The sequence below is a fragment of the Globicephala melas genome, chromosome 20 (genome assembly GCF_963455315.2).
Source record: "Globicephala melas chromosome 20, mGloMel1.2, whole genome shotgun sequence".
NCBI lineage: Eukaryota > Metazoa > Chordata > Mammalia > Artiodactyla > Delphinidae > Globicephala > Globicephala melas.
The window spans coordinates 35,817,209-35,840,547 of NC_083333.1; the positions used below are offsets into that span (position 1 = coordinate 35,817,209).

The following is a 23,339-nucleotide window of genomic DNA, read 5'->3' on the forward strand; positions in this document are numbered from 1 at the left end:
GGAGGCTCTTCCACACGGTTAGAGAAATTCTCTTCTCAACCCAGACAGAGTGGTCTGGAGGGTGGAGCCGTAAGAGCCTGACAAGGGCCTTGGCAAGAAGTCTCCCCGGTAGTCAATTAACCTTTTTCCCTTTAAAAACGTGTCTCTTCATTCCTTAAGAAGAGGAGCAAAGTTTTGAGAACAAGCTGAGATTCCACTTAGGTCAATTCCTGAGGCTCAGGCAGATGTGTTTACAGTAACGCTGGGTGCGACTCAGATCCCACCGGGATCTACCGTGTGCTCCTGAAAAGCACTGTCACTTAGCTGAAAAACTTACTAAGGGCTCACTATTGAAAGGGACCATGGATTCTCACTTCCTAGCACTTACTTTAGTTTCTGTATGGAATCTGGTCTCTGGCGTGTCTCAGCCAGAGCTTGAGAGGTCTTTGCTTGATGCATCTGTAGAGTCTCCTGATCAAGGCGTCTACGTGGACCTTCATTTGCTTTAAAGGCCTGCAAAGCATGGCCTGGTTCATGTCACGAGGTGATCTCTCGGTCAGGGTCAGGGCTGGCTCTCCGCGCGAGGGCAGAGGCATCCTGACCCTGGGAGGGTGACATCTCCCTTGCGGCTTCTGTGCCAGCCTCTGAATCTTAAGGGTCTCTTTGTGTTTGAATATTCACATAATCCCAGATGCTGCCTCTCCCTCCAGGGAGCTACTCCTTAACCCACTTACCTTCTCACTGGGTTTGGAACCTCGAGAGGTCCCAGAGTTATTCCTCTTGCCCGTGGCACAGAGTTGTTTCTCTAAAGGAGCACAGAGTAGCTTTCTCTAAGCTTCCTTCTGGACGACTGCCTGTGCTGCTTCCGGGGTCATCCAGATTGCTTGTCTTGGAATACCCCCTTCTGAGGAAGCGGGCAGGCAGCATGGTACAGGGAAAATGCTTTCTGGGAAGATCTGATTCAGAGTCCTACCTTTGACTCCATGACCTTGAGCAACTTAAACTCTCAGGATCTGCTTCCTCATTTGTGTTCTGGAGACGGCAATGTCTGTCAGAAATTGGATGAGGAATACGTTAGAGAACATGTGGGAAGTCCCCATCACAGTGTCTGGGACATAAGGGGTATCTCAAGAGAACGGCCCTTTACAATGGACTCAGCAATGGACTGTCTCTTCTATGAGGCCCTTTTTATCACAGGGCCTTCCAGACATGATGTCCTTAGTATGAATGTCCTATCCTTATTCCTGGCAATGGGAAGACTCAGTCTCCAAGTTTCTTCAAGCTCCTCCAGCTTTCATTTTTAAAGGTGAAAGAAGATGATGCTATGTTCCCCCCTCAGCCTTGGCCTGTGGAAGGGGAGTCTGACTGCCCACGTGCATGTGTGCACAGCGGTGTGTCGAGCTATATAAAGAGCAACTAAAGGGCACCTACCAGGGAATGAAAATGACTAGGGGAAGACCTACCAGAATGTGCTGAGTGCACTGTTTCCTGCTGCTCTGAGTGGCTCTTTAGTTAGGTTCAGGGCAAACAGTTTTTAAAAATTAGCTTTCTGGGACTTCCCTGGTGGTGCAGTGGTTAAGAATTTGCCTACCAATGCAGGGGACACAGGTTCGAGCCCTGGTCCGCGAAGATCCCACATGTTGAGGAGCAACTAAGCCTGTGGCCACAACTACTGAGCCTGTGCTCTAGAGCCCGTGAACCACAACTACTGAAGCCCGCACACCTAGAGCCCGTGCTCCGCAACAAGGCACCGCAATGAGAAGCCTGCGCACCGCAACGAAGAGTAGCCTCTGCTCACCACAACTAGAGAAAGCCCGCGTACAGCAACGAAGACCCAAAGCGGCCAAAAATAAATAAATAAATAAATTTATTTTTTTTAAAAAATTAGCTTTTTAGGAATCATTCAGTGCCTCAGGAATTCTTAAATAACTGTTTCCCTGGGCTTCCCTGGTGGCACAGTGGTTAAGAATCCGCCTGCCAATGCAGGGGAGACGGGTTCGAGCCCTGGTCCGGGAAGATCCCACATGCCGCGGAGCAACTAAGCCTTTGTGCCACAACTACTGAGCCTGCGCTCTAGAGCCCGCGGGCCACAACTACTGAAGCCTGCACACCTAGAGCCCGTGCTCCGCAACAAGAGAAGCCACTGCGATGAGAAGCCTGAGCACTGCAACGAAGAGTAGCCCCTGCTCGCCACAACTAGAGAAAGCCCGCACACAGCAACAAAGACCCAACGCAGCCAAAAATAAGTTTATAAAAAAACAAACCAAACCAAAAAATAAACCCTGTTTTTCTTTCAACCACTTATCCATTTTTAACTTATAATGAAATAACTGGAACAGCCCAGGAATGCTTTTCAGACTGAGCAGGTAGTTCCTTCCAGAGTCCTCTCCTCTTTAAAGGCAGTTGTGGCGTCCAGGCTGGGATGACTGCATGCCTGGAGTTTTCCTGCTTCCCCAGCTTTGGTGCTTTGGGGGAAATGGATGTAGTTACACAGCAGGGGCGTTTGTTCAACAAAGTCTGGCGTCTAGAGGAGGTGGTCTCCTTCCTTGTTTGTGCCTGAAGTAGACAGAGAGGTCGAAGCCAGGCAGGAAAGACCACAGGACTCTGTCCTTAACGAAGGGTATGGAATCTCCAGCCAATTTCAGAAAACCTGCAACCTCTCCGTTCCCAGGGCAGCTGCCTAGCTCTCTATATGGCAAGGATTGGTAATTCCGGCCGGATTTCTGAAGAAAAAGTCACTGGAAGCACTAGCCTTCCAACTTTAACCAAGTTAGCCTTGGGAGCTGGTGCTGTCCCCCTGCCTCGGGCCTGCGGTCTCTAACCCTAACAGTTCTAACTGGCAGCCTTGGATTTTGGTACGGTAGCTGGATTGGGGTGTAGCCTCAGCTATTAAAATCAAAGGAGAGGAACTCAGTGCTCCCTAGGCATGGCTGGAGAAAGGCTCTTCCACGGAAGAAAAAGCCTCCCTTTCTCAATGAATGCAGTGAGCCTTGGCTGATGGGCCCTCAGGACCGTCTTGTGCATGGTTCTTGCGTGCCCACCGCAGTGTCCAACTCCCGAGAGAGGTGCTCAGTAACTGCTCTGATGAACCAGAGCCTGAAGGGGTGACTCTTAATATCCCTTAAGAGACCAGCCAAATCATTAGGAATTTGGCCTCTGCCAGTTGTTCTTGGGGGAGGCTTCCTCACACTGCAGGCCTTAGTGTAGCTGAGCGCAAGTCAGCTCCCCTGAGAGGTACTGTAATGAAAGGAGAGTGCACCACAACGCCATGTTTTTCCAAGTGTTACCCATTTATAAATAAGTACATTTGCTTTCATACATACAGTTCATTGTACAGATGGCGATCTGTATACATGGGCAGGAAACTGCATTCATTTAACTTTTCACATCTATCTCACACAGCTCACATGTACAGACAATAAAACTGCTCAAGCAAGTACAGCAAAGGAAAACGTCTTTCCTTATACACAGGGGCCTAGATGCCTCTGTTGGGTGTGGGACATCCCCACTGCACGAGTTCACAACTGTGTGGTGTTCAATATATCAGGATAGAGAACAAACATGCATTGGATAATATACTGTACAGAGAAAGTCCTTTACATCTGAGTTATAGAAAACCTAAAGGAAAACTAAGTGCATTAAAGCTTTTTCCAGCAAGTGTCTTGAAAGGACAGCAAAGAGGAGGAAGAATCAAAATCATATTAGTACAAATCACTCTTTAATTGTAGACTGTACATGTCTGTACTAATTAAAATCATCTTGGATTTGGAGGAGACAGAACAGAGACAAAGATGCTATGCTGGATGGAAAGGAGGCCATGCCTGAGAATGGCACCTGCCCTGAGCCTGACGAGGAACTGGTCCCACTCAGCAGGAATCAGCCAAAGAGGAAAAAAAAAACAGAAACAAAAACAAACCAAAAAAACCAAACCAGAACAGGAAGTGTAACTTACAGAACTTCCAAAATAACCTGTGAATGAAGTAGAGATCTGGAGCCAGCATTTCTAACACTTTTCCAGTAAGTTGGTTCACAATAAGGCAGGTACATTCAAGTACTGAATTTTCCAGAATTGACTCTCTGTCTGGTCCTGGGGACCAAAGGGATTGAGTTGAGTCCCCCTAACCAGGTGTTCTGGTTAGCGATTAGGCAAAAGAAAAATCCAGCCAGCAAGTGCTACAACACAGCCCGCTAAGCTCCTTCCTTTCCACAGACTAGGTGGAAAAAACGAGAGCAATGCCGGCCTGCACCTATATGCATCCAGCTAAAACCTGACAGGTCAGCTTAGTGGAGATATCACAGAGTCAGCAGGAAGAAATGAGAGGATATGGGTGAGGAAACACGAAAGTAACACTTGATTTTTGGTGTCCAATTACGCATTCATTTGGTACTGACTTTCAAAGCTCTGACTGTGGCCATCAGCTGGCCACAAGCATCTCAGGGTGGTTCAGCTGCTGTGAGGCACTGGACACCGAAATGCAGGTTACCAACACTTCAGCCCTTGAGTGGTCTGTGTTATAAAAGTTGATGAAGTCCCAGTGATTATTCAAGTAGCTCTGCACAGTGGCTCCACCAGCCCCATTGTGCTTGTGTCCAGGCCCCCAGCCAGCCACCTCTTCTTGGGAGCAGCCAGAGCTGAGTTCAAGGCATTGCATGGTGAAGGTTTCCATGACACGTCTTTGTAGGTAGCTCCTACCCCTAAGCCCTTTGTTCACTGTTGTCAGTCATGGTAGCTGCTGGTCAGTCTGGAATTCCTAGAGGAGAAGGAGAGAAAGCCACACACACCCCCAGTGCACAGGCAACCGGGTGGCACAGGCCTGGTGTGGGAGCAGCTGCAGGCTGCCTCTGCAGGGTAGCTTCTCGAGAAGGGGGCAGCCCCGGGACAGACAGGCAGGGCGGGCGAGGCTGGGATGGATGGGGTGGGTACATCCTGCCCCCTGGGGAGCCTGTTCCATTTTGTGGCAAAGATTCAGCAAGCAACTGGTTTTGTCCAAGGCAATTCTGCAGGAGAAAAATAACTATCTTTGAATCAAACCATCCAACCGTGACACCTCTGGAGTTATAAAAGTTGGAGGCCGAGAGGAACTGAGAGGGATGCTCCTGGGGAAGAAATGGGTCTTCTGCACACCCATTCATCCACCAGAGAAAAGGAGCTCTGGTCAGCCTAACCCCAGCCTCTGCCTGGCTGAAGGTCCAAAGCAGGAAGTGTTCAAAGAGCTTATCTCGCCACATCTGGCACAGATGTATGAAGAGCCCTTTCCAGGCCTTTGTTCCCTCCTTCTCGAACCCTCTTGAGCCTATGAGCCTGTCTGTTGTTGGCCTGGATGTCGCTCCTCCAGAGATGCTGCCATTCTCTGCTACCAGACAAGCCTGGTGCAGAGCCACAGTGACACCTAGTGGTAAAGTATGGTGAAGCAAGGTGACATCCACAAAAACCCACTGTCTATGACTAAAATCTAAGGAAAATACTTATGGATATTAAATTAGATACTGATTAATTTTTCTGTTGGGTACATCTCTGGAATATAAAAATACCAATATTTAGAGAGGGGGTTCATAAACTACTATACAATATAAGGGCCAAGAATACCTTTCTCTAAGCTGTTCTGTTTACAATAATCCAGGCTTAACTAAATTAGCAAACTTGTTATCTCTGGACAACGACCTGGGGTACTGTACATGATTCTAATTAGTGGAATTTTCCTGAGCCTTCGAGTTTAAGTTAAACACATCTAGAAAGAAGGGCACATGGGAGAGGAACAAGAAGGGTTTGTGCTCTATTAACTTGGGACTTTTAATAGCGCACGTCTGCAACCCGGACAAGATACAACAGCAGATACAAAATGGTCTCCATTTTGTCCATGCCAAATTCTCATGTTACACAGGTTTTCCCTTTACTTTGTAAATAAACATTAATTTTTAATTGTTAATTGTGTGCCTTACTGATCCAGTAAATAAAGTAACCATGTCTCAGGAGTCCCTAAGAAAATTGCTGGAAAAGCACTTTAAAATCACGGCAAATATTTTTTTGTATTTAAAAACTCTTAATCTTTTTGATGCTTATATACAACAGTTATTTCTTGTGCTATAAATGTTGTGATCCACTGCTTGCTTTCTTTCCTTTTTTTTTTTTTTTTTCCCTTGAAAAATACACTAAAAGACAAGGGCGGTTTTGCTATTTTCTAATGAACACATTACTCACACTTAAATATCCAGTATTTATCAGTTACAAATTCAAACAATAAAGTGCACCCATTTAAAGACATGATGTGATGGAAACCCATTAGTGCAAGAATTCTGGGTGAACGGAAGGTAGGATTTGGTGAGAAACCTATAAGCTGAAGTCTGTCACCACTGTCTCCATTTCAGGGTGATGTGAATTGGCTGAGTGGAACTTACCGGTTTCATGTGAAAAATTCCCCCCCCCCCCCACCTGAAGCCAGACATTGACTGAGCAAGTGCTGCCTGGGGAGGAGGCATCTCTAAGGTACAGCACTGAGATCGTCCCGTGGCAGTGAAGTAGCAAAACAGGGCACAGGCAGTCTGCTTACAAGGAAGAGCTTTGTCTCCTGCTCCAATAAGGTCCAGTTGGCAATTTTTAGTCAAAAACAACGGGCGCCCAGTAGTGATATTCACTCCCTCTTACGATGGCTAAAAAAGAATTGCATCTTGACTGTTGACAGTTTAGTGTTTTGTCCAGTAAGGCATGGACCCTAAATCTGTCTGTCCTAGAAAATTCTAAGAGACACGCTCGGGAGAAGTGGCATCAGTGGTGTATTTGTAGAACTACAGCACCTGCTTGCCCACTCACGTGAGTGCAGGTGGTACGTGTGGTGTTCCAAATAAACAAGGGGCACTTTTCTAATCAACACTGAGAAATTTTCAAAGTGTAGCAGCAGCTCCTCAGTGAGTAGTAGTTAAAAAGGGTAAGATGCAAAGAGCCCAACAGGGCTGAGATCTGGACCAAAAAAGCTGAGAGGCTGCTGGGCTCCTGGCTGTAGGCTGATGCTATAGCTGTACGTTTCACCTTCTTGATGAGAGGGACACTGATGTTCACTCTGCGCTAGGCGAGTGGGAGATAGTCCTTACGCATCAGAGAGAGTGGACAGAGGCTGGCTTGAGTTAGCCTTGCTGTTGACTTCTAGCACAGGACACACATCCTGGCCTGTTCCAGGCTTGGGGGTGGAGGGGTTCATCTATTTGGCAGAATCTAAGTTAGTAAAGAAGTGTTTCTGATTTCAGCTTCACGCTCCCCGTGTCTTAACGATTCTTTCAGAGGACACTTACTATCACAAACAGGTCTGGTCACATCTGGATTTTTACTCAGGAAACCTCCCTTCCTGTAGCCCTTTACTAACAAGAGCAGAATGATTCCTGGTAACAGTGACCGAATTCTCTTTTGTTTACTTTTAGTTGTTTAGTTTGTTAACTTTAAGAGCTGATGTGCAGTCGCTACCAGGCCTGTGCTAAGGCTTCGATTTCAGTGTTCTTGCCGTCCCTCTCATGCTGGCCTCAGTCACTCAAAGGACCGGTTAGCAAAGGGCCACCAGACACAGGAGATGTCTGGAGGGTGACTGGATCAGAAGACTTGCTGTCTACCTTATGTGCTCCTACCCAGGGCTGAAAGGGGTCTTTCTTCACCCGGAAACACTCCGCTGTGCCTGGCTTTTAAATATCAATCCCCAAACACTCCTACCTAGAAAAAGAAAAGAGTAAACAATTCCTGTAATAACAGATAATGAAACAATAGATCTTGAAATGGAGTTAGACAACATTTGCCATGGAATGCAATGGCCCTGGGTGCAAGCTCTGGGAATAAGTCTTACCGTCCCCAGAGAATTCAACTTCCTTCCCCCAAAACCAATTCTTCACTATACCATCTGGGTTTAAAAAAAAAAAACAAAAAGAGGGCCAGTAGAACAAAATCTGGCTCTAGGCAAAGATCCAACTTAACAGGATTACTACACCAGGCAACCTCCGGGAAGAGAATGCTTTTTGAGGAATACGATGCTCAGTGACGTATCAGAACCCAAAAAGTAGATTTCTCCAAGACAGATTTTCTACAGCCTTTCACTGAGAATCCAGAACAGTCTCTCTCTCTACGTATTTATTTATTCTCTCCCCCACCCATGGAAAATCGGTAGCTTTTAATGGTTAATTTGGCTAAAAACGTAAAGAATAACTCAGTGAATTATTTAAAAGTATGCACGATTCTCATCCAATTTCCTCGGCTGACTGAAATATTTAAAGGACTGGTTGTTTTCTCAATGTTCCTAAAATGCCTCTTGGGAAATCCATGTAGTGACATTTCAAATAACCGCATTGGCGCTTTCTTATTTCTTCTCTTTCTCCTTGATCCTTTACCCCCAGAGGAAGACCAACGATAATCTAAATGAACATTCTAGACCGGATGGCTGCAGGGAGCTGGCGGTCCAGGGGAGGAGACCATGGCACAAGAATGCGCTGGGGCTGCTATTTGGATAACACTGGATAAGAATGCAAAGGCAAAGGGGCATCACACTCTTTCTAAAGTTCCTAGAAGAAAACGAACAAGAACATCTTATTTTTGTAAAAAAAAGGAGAAAGACGTTTTACACAACAAGAACATCAGTGAAAGCGATTGTCTCCTGGAAAAAGCTGACCAGTGTGTCTGATCTCCCTGGGTTAAAGCACACGGCACAACAATCTCCTCGTTGGCATCTGAAGAGAGGGAGAGAGCGTGTGGCTAGGGTACAGACAAAAGAAACCCAAGTCCTGGCTCCCCGGAGGCCAGCTTCCCAGTTGGCTGCATGCAAAGGATTTCGGCATGTGGGCTGCCACCTCTGAACACCACGCGGAAACTACATGAGAAATTAAGCCAGAGAACTACCTCGAATGTGGAAACCAAGCCTGAAAATGTGCAGTGAACACATAGGGGTCTCACTCCAACACACGTCTTTTAAACATTAGACTCCACAAATGGTCTCTTTGGTTTGATAGGGGACGTCTGCCCGTGTCGAGAGTCCCGGGACAGCTGCCTGTGCAGGTTGTCCTGGTACGCCTGAGCCACAGGGAGGGTCCGAGCCACCTTCACGTCGGGGTACGAGGAGGCCTGGCTAACTCTCTCCAGCAGGTCTCCGCGCGACCCGTTAGCCAGCATCCCGTGGGGGCTGTAGTAATCGTCCTCCAGCAAGTGGCCGTTCTGTGCATTGTTGGTTTTGTTATAAAAGGCAATGTTGCTGATGGATGACGGTGGGCTGAAGGACTCAGGCTGAGGCAGGTTGCCTGGAGATGTAGGACTGAGAACGGTATCCACTGATGACACTGCCCAGGTCCGATTCTGCTGGTGAAGGTGGGGGTACTGTTGAGTCCGGGCTGTTTTATCTATGATCCCCATGAATGGTGTGGTCCTGGATCGGGTGGGCTCACTAGGGTAACCTCCCTGAGTGGGAGACACTGGCGACAGCTCGTCACATGACCTATCGTATGCCGGTTTCAGTGGGATCTCCATTTGTTGAATCGAGGAAGATGGCCGGAAGGTAGGAGTTAGGTTGGAGGCGGATGAGATACTATTGCTAGATGGAGAGAAACGAAGGCCTACGCTTTGGGAGTGCAGCAATGGCCTGGGAGTTGGTGGGTGGGGTTTGATTTCATTAGGGTTGACACTAATAGGTCTTCTGATTAAATGTGACACATCGGGGGAACCTAGTTGGCTGGAGGAACGCTCCAGGTCTAGTTTTGAGTGACAGACTGGGTAATAGGATGCGGACTGGCTACGCCCAATCTGTGGTGTCTGGCTGTATCTCATGCCACCTCGATAGGCGGAGGAAGGTCGCTGGGGAAGGTCTTCTTTGGTCAACCCTCCGTGCTGACAGATGGCGCCTGCACTCAGGCTGGCCTGCACATGCTGCACGGGTCTCCCATCCCCTACAATCCCCCCGATTGACCCTTGATAAACCAACCGGCTCTGACTTACTCCTATGTCTCCTTGTGAAGACTGGTATTTACCAGCCATTGAATGGGCCACTTGGCCATAGGCCCCTGTGGAGATGACAGTGCTCGAATGAACTGCTGAGCTGGGCTGGTTGCTTCTCACGATCTGCGCTTTGGCCGGCTGGAGCCTGAGCCCTTGCTGGGGCACTGCCACGGGAAGCTGGGGCATCTGGTAGGGCCGCTGGGCCATCTTGGATAATGGAGATTTCGGTCTTCCAGGAAGCTGACTAACATTTGTTTCTTGCTGATAGCGCACGGGGGAGCCTGACTGGGATCTATAGACACTCATGCTTTCCGCGGGAGGGCTGGCCCGATACTGAGGGCCTCTGCGGAGAGGGGACGGGGGAGGGCTCGGGTATTCCTTGCCCTGCCCTCCCACGGGAGGGGGGCTGAAGCGGTAAGATCCTCCCTGATGAGCTGGGGAAGTGTGCGGGGGACTAGGCCTGTAATGCGAGTTCTGGTGAGTCGGAGAAAGAGCAGGTGAGGTGGACTGATAGCTCTGCCTAGTGGGAGAACCTACAGAACTACTGGACCGGAAGTCAAAAACCTGGTGAGAGCCGAGAGGCGAGCTGGAGACGTAGGCCGCGTCACGGTGGGCCGGGGAGGGGGGCGGGCTCTGGATTATCGGGGGCCCCTGGCTGGGCCGAGCCTCCGTCTGGAGGCCGATGGACACATTCTCAACATCCTGTTCCAAGAACTCCTCCTCGAGTATGTCCTGCACGGAGTAGATATCTTCATGCTGGGGTTCGGGTTCTGTCTCTTCCGGTAACTGCTGCTGAGGCTGCTGCTGTGCCGCCGGCGGCTGCTGCTGCATCTGCCGACACTCCTCCTCCACTCTCAGCAGAAGCCTCTGGATCTCACGGTTGTTTGGACACAGCTTGATGGCCTCGCTCAGGTCCTCTAAGGCTGCTGCAAACTGTCTGCTTGACAAAATGTAAACACAGGAACTGGAGTTATTCTGAATCAACAGGAACCACCAAGAGCTGAGAACACGGTCACTGTTTCAGAGAACTGTTAGCGTCTGGGGGCATCTGGGGGGCTTTGGTTTCGTCTGATTTGTAAGGAAGGAAATAGGTAGGCTGTCATTCCAGAAGAGTCCAGAATGATTCCCTAGCCAGTTCAGCCTCCATCTTCCCTCTGGCCTCTCTGGGATCAGTGGAGAAATGTCCCCATTTTGTCAGTCCAGCGAGGCCCTTCAGGAAGTTTCTCTTAGTGTCCAAATGCACACCAGGTAGTATGAGGGTTGGGTGGGGTTGTCATTTACAGGGCCACTGTCAATTAGCTTAGGAACAAAACAGTAACTACAATATTTAAAATCTTGCTGATCCAGCAGAATTTTTTCTTTATATTTTAGCTCCAATTTCCAGGCCTGTTCCATCCTAGGCAAGAACCCTGTCCTCTGCCCTTTCTACCCCTCGCCCCACAGCACTGCGGCTCCTCCATTCTGCTACATCCAAGCTGGGCAGGCGTTAGGCTTGCTGACGAGGAAACTCAGATTCTAGTCTACAGATAAGGACACAAACGGTCAGAGATACTCCCGTCCTCTCTATTAACCTTGCCCAGAAAAGGGGCAATTGGCCTTGTGGGGAAGGAATAATCCAAGGGGAAAGAGAATTTGACAGTCAAGCTTCTGTAAGAACTCTGTTGCCCCAGCTAATTAAGACTAAGATCACTGCCACCGTCATCACTAGACTTAACCTGGGTTTGATTTTCAGGACCACATGCCCCCTGGTCATAGCTGTGAACCTGAAGCAGTTCTTTTACAGGCAGAGTTGGGGAGAAGGGCAGGGCGCCGGGCAGGAGGCATTAAGGACAGTGACAAGTTATCTAAAGATCACTGATGGCAGTTTCTAGATCTTTCTGGAGGCTTTCCTGCCCACTGGCCAAACCACAGCAGATGGGGCATGAGAGATGGGGTTTCTCTTGGGCCTTCTCAGTCCTGGCAGCAGGACCTCCTGTCTCCATGCATGTGTGGTGTGGTGCTGGGAGGGGTGGGTATGGGAGAAGGAGGCTTGATCCCACCAGACTTGAGGAGAGCCCCAGGAGGAAGACTAAACGATCCAGGGAATCTCCCAAAGGCCTGTAAGAAAAGAAAGAGGGGCCTGTGATATATGCCCATCCTACTTTCCCCTCTAAAGGGCTGGGAGGATATTTTGCTCAAGTGACCTCTTCTTAAGCCACCAGTGTCTCTACGCTATCTGCTTTGGGGGTTAAAGAGCGACTGAGATACGGCAGAGGCTTCTGGGAAGAAGGTGCCATTCTCCAACAATGAAAAGGCAGTTTTCTCCCAAAGGAAAATGCTCTAGATCTCCACAGCCCCAAAGAGCTGCCAGCTGTACGATGCGTTCTGTGCGATGGGAGCCGTCCCCAAAGCTTGGTCCTGCGAGTCCTCAGGGACAGACATGGGGGTCTGTCCGATATGCCCCAGGATGGTCTACGTTGCCTTGGCCAGATTTTCAGAAAAGAGAGCTCTTGCTTCTCACCCTCTCTCTCTCTCTCCTCACCTGCTGCTGCGTTTTGCCCTTGCTCTTGCATAGTAAGCTTCATAAGATTTCGGTTTCAGCTCCAGGGCCTTAGTAGCAAATTCCTCCGCCATTCCAAAATCCTGTCATTACAATAGGTGTGCAAATGAGTCATTGAAGAGATATGAAAAATAGACATCTTGGGAATAAAACAGATTATATGTACATTTCTTTGACATTTATGGACGGAACACCTGGGATTCTTGACATGCCTGGCATGGCTCTAGCCACGTGGCCCAGACTGAAAGCTCCTTCTGCCTTTTGCCCTGTGTGGCCCTGCAATGGCTCACAGGAATTCATCTGCCCAAAAGTATGAAAATATTTTTAATTTGTCCTCTTTCTGCCTTTGCAACATAGTTCTTTCTGGTCCAGAAGCCAAATGTCAACCCACTGAAGCTCTTGAAGCTGGAAACCCAAACTCTCGCTGCACATGCGTATATGAGGCAAACACACACGTCGACGCCTCGTGTGTGCCCTCATCCTACCCCCCACCTTCCTGCCGCACCCACTATTCCTTGGCTTTAAAGGGATGAGAAATAAGTCTAGGAAGATGGGATCTGTGTAAAAAAGAAATGACTGGCTATGGAGACGGGATGGAGGAGGGACGTCAGACAGGCTTGCGTTGATTCTCTGCTCCGCTTTGTAAGCCCTCGGGGTGTGTTGTGTGTTTTCTTAGCCATACGGACCTCCCAGGTAGGATTAAGAGCAATAAAGCATTTGAAAGCTCCACACACAGTCCCTGGCACACAGGAGCTGCTCAATGAACGGTAGTTTCCATTCTGTTTCATAGAGGCTTCTCTGGCCTGCTCCTTCTCTTAACTTGTTCCTTACTTAGGAAACATTTAAAATTTAAATAATAATAATAAGACAAGAGAGAAGACTGGCTGTCACTGGGGCCTGTGCTGTCACCTCATCTCTTAATCACTGAGGCTGCCTGGAGGAACACGGTCCCATCTGTCCTCATTCTGAGAAGCCCTGGGAACAGGAACCAGGGAAACAAAGCCATAGTCTTCAAGACACCCTTACATACTAAACTAAAGGGGAAGGTTTTCTCCTCTTTTACTATCAAAGCCATAGTACAGCACAGTAGCCTCTGGTTAAACTTGTGAATCCTAAGGCAGAACAAAGGCCCTGGGGTGGAGGTAAAGTTGAAAAAAGAAAAAAAAAAGAAAAAAAATTAACGGGCAACTTTCGACATAGGACGACAGACTTCAGGTGGTCCTGGGAGGTGATTAACTGTTTCTGATCCAACGTGGAGCTACAGAGGAAGTGTTCTATTTCATAGCATCAGCTTCCAGCTCTACTGTTTCAACCTTTCCCCTTCATTTTTTCTTTTGGGGCAATCGTTATTTCTGGGAAGATTACAGAGTATTTTTAAGAAGCAGACTATTTGTGAGGCAAAAAGGCAGCCAGCAGGTTGGCAGCAGCTTCGGAGCTTTGTCTAACTCTTACTAACTGGAGGAGACCCTTGCTGCTGTTTCTTCTGTTTCACGTAAGAACCTCACCACCTTTCCCGGAGAACCTCTCCCACATCCCCGCTCTCCTCAGCACCTGGGAAAACTCTGCCTCTTAGGGCATCACTGTGCCCTCTGAGATACCCAAGTCTATTTATCAGGGTGCTCTTTTCATTGCCATCTAAAGATGGATGATATAAAGGTCACTTTTGCAGAACCGATAGCAGATCTGTTGCTACTGAGGCTGAAAGCTCACTTCTGTACACCTGAGTTCTCTATCCCTTTATTCAAACATTCCTGTTTGGCCTGGATTATTTTTATCTCCTGAGGAACCGTGAGACCTCAGGCTAGTGGACGTCAGAGATGCCTGACATGATCCTGGCTATTCCCAGGATCTGAGAGAGGGTTCTTGGCCCAGGAGTGTCTGCAGGTCAAGGGAGCAGTGCCTGAGGCCATCAGAGGCTGTATCTGCAAGGCAGGCAAGAAGGACCAAGGACTACTTAGGGGATAATAAAGGACCAGGAGGAGTTCTAAGACTCCCTCTGTGACAAGAAGGGACACGTCATGTTAGAATAAAAGGACGAAGAAAGAAGTGAAAAGTTGAAGATTAGCCTTAGAAATTAAACCTTGAAGTTCATGGTCCTGGGCCCTCTTTCCAGCCCTTCCTTAAATGACTAGGGGGTCTACCAGTAAAGAAGGGAATGACTAAAATTTGTATCTAATTGCATCTGGAATTCCAGTGACCACTGCTCTCACATTTTCCCAAAGACCAGAAAACTGACCTGGGGGCAGGGCAGGATGATGATGGCACTCCAATCACTTTCAGCAGGAATTAGGAAAATTCAGAAAGCTACAAAGTGCCCACAGGATTAACTTTTTTATCGTTTGAGGTACGGATTGTACTTAGACTTGATTTCTTTCAAATTGCAAATGTCAGTGCTCTGTGAAGGACAACCAAGTTCCAAATGGGGCAGACAAGGATTTCAGGGGCCTGGTAAAAGCCAGTGCATGACACGGACCGTCAACTTCCAGTACTGCAGAAAGGAGCCGGGATGAGAGGGACTTACGTTCATTTTCCTGCGACATCGAGAGAGGTTGAGGAGGAGAGACACTTTTAGTTCCCGGAAGGTTTTCAAGTCCTCACCAAACCCTTCTCTAGGGAATTTCTTCAGAGCGTACTGGTAGCGCTGGGCAGCTTCCTTTACTTTCCCTTTCTAGTGGGAGCACAAGAGAGCAAAACACAGTTGGTCTGCTGAGCAGCTGAGGAGGTTTGCCCCCACTCCCTTCCTCTCTCCGCAGTTACTACTAAGGGTTAGGCCCTCCCAACACCAGCCCTGACGGTGAGAGCAGCAGGGTCCAGTTTTTTCTACTGGAAGCTCACCTGGCAGGTGAGGGGTGACGAAGGGGATTCCCAAGATACAAGCCAGAGAAACAAAGTCTTGGCGTAGGAAAGGCCTGGGACCCCAGCTTCCCAACTGGACTCCCAAGGAACTGACCTTGTTCATTTCAAAGGAGGTTTTTCCCCGACCTGATCTCCCTATAGGACACATAGCATTCCCCAGTCCCAATCACTCCAAGGTTATTACTACTTCTTTACATCTGTTTTATCTGGAAATTCTTTTTGTTCCACCTTGCCAGTCCTCTACAAGAGGCCATTCTCCTCCTCACAAAGGATGTGGGAGCTAAAGCAGTCTAGCTGTTGCTCCCCTAATCTCATGGCATAAAAGAATATCAATGAGTCTTCCCCTGTTTTTCGAAAAGGAGTCTTAGGGTGGTGGTAGACAAGTGAAATTTAGAATTTGTGATTCCATCTATGTCAGAGGGATTTTCCAAGATGAGGTAAATCTGTGACCCACCTAGGGAACTGGTCACAGGGGCCTTGAACTTTTCTTACATTTTGCATCTGAAAATCTATAAGCTGAGCCCAGAATGATGCAGGAGGCATCTCACACTCTTGTTAGCTGCCCTTTATCCACTCCATTCCGTCTGTATAGTTGCAACTCCAACCAGGGATCCTGATCTTTTATTTTCTCTTTAGACCCTTTCACTGAGGATAGATTTGGGAGTCTTCCAAGGCAGAATTCTGGGTAGGAGCAGGAGTAGCTCTGCCTGTTTAGGAGGTAGGACTCCTTGTCTTGGGGTGCCACAAGTTATGTTATGAACAGGGCTGAGATTCTTGACAGCAGTGCCACTCTCGAGTCCATAAACATGACACCCTGAGAGGCCCTTCTTTGAAGTCATGTAAAATCATGGCTGGGTCAGAACTCAAGTTTCCTAGAAGCCTAAGAGTCCTAGATTACAATAACTCTCACTCAAAGGGTCTTTGGGAAATACAACGGTACTCCCAGGAGCTCTGTATACTCCTTACACAAGGCGGAAGTAACGTGCATCACAATCATTTCCTCATCTTTGGGCCTGGGCATGTCTCAGTGACACCCGCTGCCGAAAGTTGGGCCGGATTTGTATTTACTTTAGGAGAAGAAGATTCAGCTAATCTTAACACCATGAGATAACTCTGACACGGGAAGTTCTTAAGGGACTTCCTGCAGCCCACGGGAGTTTGTGTGTGTTAGGGATATGCAGCCTTCAGCTTGAACTGTGAGTACAAGAAGACTTCATACCTTTTTTGTTGTCATTTCAAGTAAATCTTGTAATTGCTATTTGTCTTGGTTTCCTTTCCTTCCTCAGGGATGCTGATAAGCTATTATTACTACAGATTTTTAAATCTACATAGATATTAAATATAAAAGCTAAGATCGATGCCTCTTTCCTACAGACTGGAAATATCTGCACTATATAACGTTTCTTTTACTTGTCCCATGGTTTCCAGGCTCCAATGAACAGATTCCATGTAGAATCTACGTATCTGCCTATTAGTGACCAGGTAAGACCAGGTCTTTAGGTCCATCAGCTGCAGGCATGTGCAGGCTACTCTTGCTCTCTTGTTGAGAAAGCAAAAACCTGGGGTCCTCAGCTTATGAGCCCACCACCGAGGGATGCCATTGCCTCTAGAACCAAGGGTGAGACCTGCCGAGACTTCGGGAGATTCTACAAGGAGAGAACAGTCAGGGCTGTCTGGAGGACACGGTTCCTTCCTCCGCTCACCTTATAAAACATGTCCCCCTCTTCCATCAGCTTGCTCAGCAGGATGATCATGATGTCTGGTTTGGAGGTGGCCATCGCCCATGTGGCTGGACCTGTAGTGTACAGGATGCATGATGGGTAAAAAACTCATACAATGTAAGGGTGGCAGGAAGCTAGGTGAAAAAAACACCCTTGGGGAATTTCTGCTGAGAGAACAACTTGCTCCACAACAATGGCCTCATCTTTTAGAACTGGGAGTGTCTTAGTAACTCCCACTGCCAAGAAGCTGCGTTGGATTTGTATTCACCTTAAAATAAGAATGTTTGAACTGTCTGAGTTTGCACCACTGGAGGGCAGCAAAGCCTGCGTGTTGTATTTGGGCAGGCGATGGCTTATTTTGGAGTTATTTTAAATAAGGAAATTGGGAGAAAGGGTTTACATTAAATGTCACCATAAGATTTAAAAAATCTAAAAAGGGTAATTTCTTTCAGAATCTGGGACTCAAGAGCCCCAGCTGTTTAGTCTCAATTTTTAAATACGTTCTTTGCAGAAGGGAAACCATGGAAGACTCTAAAGGCTCCCCTAATTTGTAAGTACTGAATAGGACTCCCGGGATTCATGCTGAACCAGGAGCACGGTTCCAGTGTGAAACAAGCCAACATGACCGAGGACCACTTTACCCACAAAGAGAAAGAAAAGGTTAACTCGATTAGTTTACGGATGCCTGAATTATTTACCAACTAGGCTTTTCAGGGTTAGTTATCAAAAGTTCAAGTTATTCTCTACAACAGTCATTAAAAAAAATCTTCTTTTAAGGTGAAGTAAATTAAAAGATTAGAGGTGTAGGGAACTCATGCAGGCTAAATCAAAGAGGAGAAGGCAAAGCTGACCAAGCCATCAGACCACGCCTGATGCTGACAGCGGTGAAATATACCTCGTGGGCGACTCGGTAACGTCTGACAACCTTCAAAGAAAGGAGAAAACAAAAAGTTGTAGGAGAGGAAAAAAAAATGGATGAAGGTGAAAAAAAAAAAAAAAAAGAAGGAAAAAGCAGCGGTGAGAGGCAGGCAGCAAAAAAGCCAGCATATCAGCCAACCCTTGTCTACAGGCCTGAGGGACGGGGAGTGGATGGGACAGCAGCCGCAGGGACTCGAGAGTCCAAAGCACACACAGAGCAAGGGAAAGCGAAGGCTGTGGCGGTGCAGGGATCCAGGATGCTCACAGGGCGGGGCTGCTACCGAGGTGTCAGCGCTGAGATGTGCTTAAGGTCGGAGCAGCCTCCTGGCTAAGGCTACTCGGGGCACGGCAGATAACCGTGTGATTTTGGACACAGGGCAGTGTAGACCATGGCTCAGATGGTGCTTTCTCTGGGCCAAGAGCCTTCTGTTCACTTGGACAATAACTGGGCCAGGGCAGAGGGGAGACTACATACACGCACACCACACACCCAGGGCAGCCAGACCGCCGGACCAGTCTGGCCCCTGGGCACAGATGGCCAGCACCTTCTTCCTTTTTCCTACCTATCTTGGCTCCTTTCTTCAGAAGAGTGACAACAACAGAAGTGTTCCGGCACCCCACTGCCCTGTCCAAAGGGCGCATTCCGCTGTAGTCAACGTGCTCAATCATGGCCCCGTGGTCCACCAGGAACTGGACCTAGGACACGGACGAAGCAGCGCAGTTAACGCAGGTGTGACGGCTCACACTGCTCCGCTCAGGGCTCCGGCTGCTGCCTGCCCTTCATTCAACTACTGGTTTGAGCCAGGCTGGACAGTCATGGTATTCCAGGCCAGACCTATGCTCCTGGTCTTTAATGGTGTTTTCAATGTTCCCGCCCTGGAGCAAGTACAGATCTGAGAACTTTTTATCAGGAATCATCAACCCCAGATAACATTGTGGATAGAGAACCTTCCCTGTTCTTACCACCCTGAGGCTTGGTTAAAGGCACTCACCACCTCAGCATCACCATAGAAAGCCGCCAGATCCAGTGGGGTGCGGCCATTCTTGTCAGCATGGTCTGTGGCGGCTCCATTATCCACCAGAGAACGTACTACTGAGAGGTGACCCTTCAAACAAGCCCAGCTGAGGGCTGTCAATCCTTCTTTGTCCATTAGTGCAATGGAGGCACCTACAAGAGCAGGCATAATACAGGGCTGAGGAAACATGAAAAACATGAAAATTCACAGCAGGAGGGAAAGCTGGTATTTAAGGTGTACACTCGGCCAAAGCACAGCTTATGTTTCTGGGATGTGAGTTGTCTTTGGATAAAACTGTTAACAAAATTGCTCCCACAAGCTGTCAGTACAAGAGTCCAGTTCTTTGACAGGGCAGCCTATCCTGGGTTGTGCATAATCTCTCCCCAAGCTTACTGTTTATCCTTAAGTTTCATTACTCCTCCGTGAGAATCCTCAACTTTGCCCAAAATGGATGTGCTCACCACCTCTAGAATCTCCCACAAGTACTCCTGTATCCGCACTTGCGGTCATGCTGCCCCCATGTGTGGATACCTTTTATCTCCCCATGACTTACCTCACTTCTACCTGTTCTCTAGGAACCATCTCAAACCTCCCTGTCGGGGCTTCCCTGGTGGCACAGTGGTTGAGAGTCCGCCTCCCGATGCAGGGGACACGGGTTCGTGCCCTGGTCCGGGAGGATCCCACATGCCGCGGAGCGGCTGGGCCCATGAGCCATGGCCGCTGAGCCTGCACATCCGGAGCCTGTGCTCCGCAACGGGAGAGGCCACAACAGTGAGAGGCCCGCATACCACAAAAAAAAAAAACCCCAAAAAACAAAAAAAAACCCTCCCTGTCTCCAAAAAGCTTCTCGCATTCACTGTTACCTCATCTTGAACCTGCTTGACATATGTCACCTTATTCTGTTATTAATCTTTTTTTTAATGTATCCCACTTATTTGTAATAAATTCTCAGTGCATGTTTTCTGAACTTGGCAAAAATCTTCGATTTCTAATGGTATAAACTCCTTGAGAGGTTCTCATAAAATAAGGAGCTCAGAACATGTTTATCATTGATGGTAGTACCAGGCCACCTTCTCCCGCCTTAGAATGGGAGGGAAACGGACTCATGGGAAGAGACTGAGCCCAGGCCAGGAAAGAAATCAGGAGTTTAATTAAACTAGTCAGCCTTCAACAACCCCATCCCCACTCTTTTAGCCTATTTTATATTCTGCATCTTCTTCCCTTCAACATTTCTATTTTCACCTGTGAGGAGCAAGCACACTTGACATACTGTTTTTGTAATTAGTCTAAACTTCAGTATACGTTTGGTTCTCAGCCTAGACTGTAAGCTCTTGGATGGCAAAGAGCCTGTCGTTCCCTTGCTAGTTTTGAAGAGTACCTAAGATGACTCTTTCCACACAGTTGGCATGACATGCGCACTAACTAAATTAGACATCAACTTACTGCACACACAGTACGTTTTCCAGGCTGCGTCCTCAGCTGGACAGGATTCAGATGTCAGATCAAGCTCAGGACCTGCCACAGCCAGGCTCTGGGGCTACTCAGCAGATATGTGGCCTATCACCTCTGTATCCCTAGAGGTCAGACAACCAGACTTTGTGGCTTCCCGTAACAGGATGGAGGGTTGGAAAGTACGATACTTCTAACCCTGAGGAGAGCCATCCATGTAGTGGGTTATCTTTTCACAATGGTGTAGTTTGCAACTAAAACACTGACTCTAACATGGAATGAATCTGAATATGGGACAGAATCTAAGGAGTTTTCTCAGATGCAACGTCTATAAATTTCCTGGACAGAGTCTTCAGGGGTGGAAAAAGCAGGATAAGAAGGTTCTGGATGTATGTTACAGATAAATTGATTTTACAAAGATAAGGGAAGCTGGAATTTAAGAAATTAAAAGGAGATACATATGAAAAAAAACCAGGTATTCAATTTCCTCTGAAAATTCAATTTGAAATCTTCCTCTTCTCTCTTTTCTTCTCCGGGCAGTTAACAGAATCACAGTTCTCCCAAACATCCCTTTTAGAACTTTGGAGTTACCGTCAACTCATCTGTCCTTACGACCTGCATGTAATCAACCCTTATATCCAAAATCTTTTTTGCACTTGGCCCTCCTGTTCTAACAGCTACTGCACCTGGATTCGGCATTACCTCTCATCTACTCAATGACAATGGCTTCCTAATTGATCCCCAGGTCCACTATAATCCCTTCATCAACTCTACTATTCACACTACTGCCAAAGTGATTTTTCTTTTTTTTTTTTTAAAGCGCAACTCTGGCACTGATTCTCTTTTTAAAAATCTTGAAAGGCTCCCTACTGCCTTCAGATAAGTCCAAACTCTTTGAACCTGCTCCTTTTCAATTCCTTTCCACATACATTTCCAATTTTATTTCCCGACAGTCCTCATGTACGTCACTGGACAACCTGCATATTTCCCCAAACCTGCTGTGTACTGTTTCTCCTCTCTGACCTTTCATTTACATTACGTCCTCTCCCTGAATATAGAACATTTTTCCCATTCAAATTTCAAAGTCTGTCCTGTTCTAATTCAAATACCTTTATCATCAGAGTACTTAGGATTCTCTGCTTTTTAAGGTAGTTCCTTATCTTTGTTTTATCCCCTCCTTGCCAGATTATAGACCCTTTGAAGACATGGATTGTAGTGTATTTATTTTAAAAAATCACTCAGTTCCTAGCATAGTGTTTTGCGGATAACGTAGGCTAAATAAACTTGGGTAGGATTTGTTGATTGAGAGAAACTCTCTGATTTAAGTGTGAAAGAATGAAACGGTAAGAAGACCGGAGACCAGACTGCCTGCAGCGTAAAGGGAACACATGTCTGGGGTCTGTGTCTGATGAGCTTCCACGGGCTCACGGCAGACTGTGTGCAGTCATCTACAGCTTATCTGTGGTGAAGGGGTCCTGCCTTTTCCAGTAGACTCAGGTTGTTCTGGGACATTTACTCCTGCCACGTTTTATCCTGAGGAGCTAGGCGTATCTCCCTTGCTCCTCCAGCCCCCTCTTAACAGAAGGATAGAAACCATGAAAACAGGTTTGTTTGGTGGCTTGTATTGGGGAAGCAAGAACCACTCTGTACACGGGGAAAACAGTTCTCTGATTCTGACCCAGTTTTGTGAGTCTAAGGTTGTGGAAACAAATCTTTGCAGGAGACAGCTAAAGATCCAGTAAGTCTCTGACTGAGTTGTAGTTTGAAATCTTAGAAGAAGAAACCTTGTCTTCTTCCTAAATCAACTACCCTTCAGCTGCTCCAGCCTGGGCACGATTTGCAGGGGCTTGTTTTTCTTGAAGTGTGTGCACCTGTGGATATTAATTATAGATGAGAAGATCCCGTTTACTCATAGGGGAGGCTTGCTGGAATGGAGTAAAAGCTGGTCAGAGTCACACCACCTCCTGCTTGATGCAAATGCTCGAGCTCCACTAGATGGTACTGCAGAGTCACCAGTGACTGGAGCTTTTCTGCTACAGAGGTTCGTTCCCCTGTCACTCACTACTATTCTGTATAGATGACTGAGGTCGGAGCCATTGAAGGGAATGCTTTGGATAGTATGACCACAAACTCACTTTAACTTATTTCCCATTCACCAGGAATATATGAATGTTGGTAAATGTCAAAAGGAATTTATTACAATAGGAGGGTAATAATACCCTGATTCCTCAAATAGGGTCCCATGGTCAACAATCATTTCAACTTCCATTTGCCTCCTTAGGATACAAGAAAAATATTAGTTGTGCAGGCTTACAAAACAATTGATCAAGTCAAAATACGATCCCCGGAAGATGAACATTTATTGAGTGTACGTTAAAAAAAATCAAAGTTGGGAGATTAAAGAGCTTAGATTATGTAAATTTGATTAGGATACCAAAAAACCCTCAAGCCATAAAGAAATAGAGAATGTCAGATTAGAAGGGTCCCACTGTATATGAGAAGAGAGGAGACGGACTTTCATTTTCTCACCAACTGGCTTAAGAATATCCGTTCTCAACTCCTCTTGGAATCCATCCCTGGAAATCATGAGTTCCTGGGGTTGTTATGGGCACTGGTCATCAAGCTCTGGCACTGCAGGACTGACCTTGAGCAAGGAGAAAGTCCACAGTTCCCAGGTGGCCTTCGGAGGCTGCCATCATCAGGGGAGTGCGGCCCTGCTTGTCCGCCATGTTGACATCAGCTCCGTGGGTGAGTAAAAGATCAACAATCTGCAGGTGCAGAGAAGCAGGGTCCAATCAGCCAGGAAGCGCTGCTGAGCAGACACACGCACGCCCTCCCCCACACCGTGAGAACTCCCCGCTAGTCACCCCTAAAGAAACTTTCCACTGCAAGAACCCCCTGCGTGGTCT

At 47.5% G+C, this 23,339-nt stretch overlaps 1 protein-coding gene across 8 annotated transcripts in view; it reads right to left on the minus strand.

Moving 5' to 3' along the window:
- Positions 1–3,248: 3,248 nt before the first annotated feature.
- TANC2 (tetratricopeptide repeat, ankyrin repeat and coiled-coil containing 2) overlaps positions 3,249–23,339 on the minus strand; it is a 357,539-nt gene continuing 337,448 nt past the window's right edge. For 6 of the 8 annotated variants that reach the window (XM_060290546.1, XM_060290544.1, XM_060290543.1 and 3 more), the window contains 8 exons: positions 23,075–23,198; positions 18,958–19,133; positions 18,529–18,661; positions 17,943–17,972; positions 17,030–17,121; positions 14,992–15,138; positions 12,453–12,553; positions 3,249–10,868 (listed from right to left, as the gene is read on the minus strand). In XM_060290546.1, the coding sequence (XP_060146529.1) occupies positions 8,915–10,868; positions 12,453–12,553; positions 14,992–15,138; positions 17,030–17,121; positions 17,943–17,972; positions 18,529–18,661; positions 18,958–19,133; positions 23,075–23,198 (2,757 nt within the window). In that variant the 3' untranslated portion in view covers positions 3,249–8,914. The remainder of the gene's footprint in view (positions 10,869–12,452; positions 12,554–14,991; positions 15,139–17,029; positions 17,122–17,942; positions 17,973–18,528; positions 18,662–18,957; positions 19,134–23,074; positions 23,199–23,339) is intronic. The other 2 variants (XM_030843275.2, XM_030843270.2) reach the window with 1 other exon arrangement.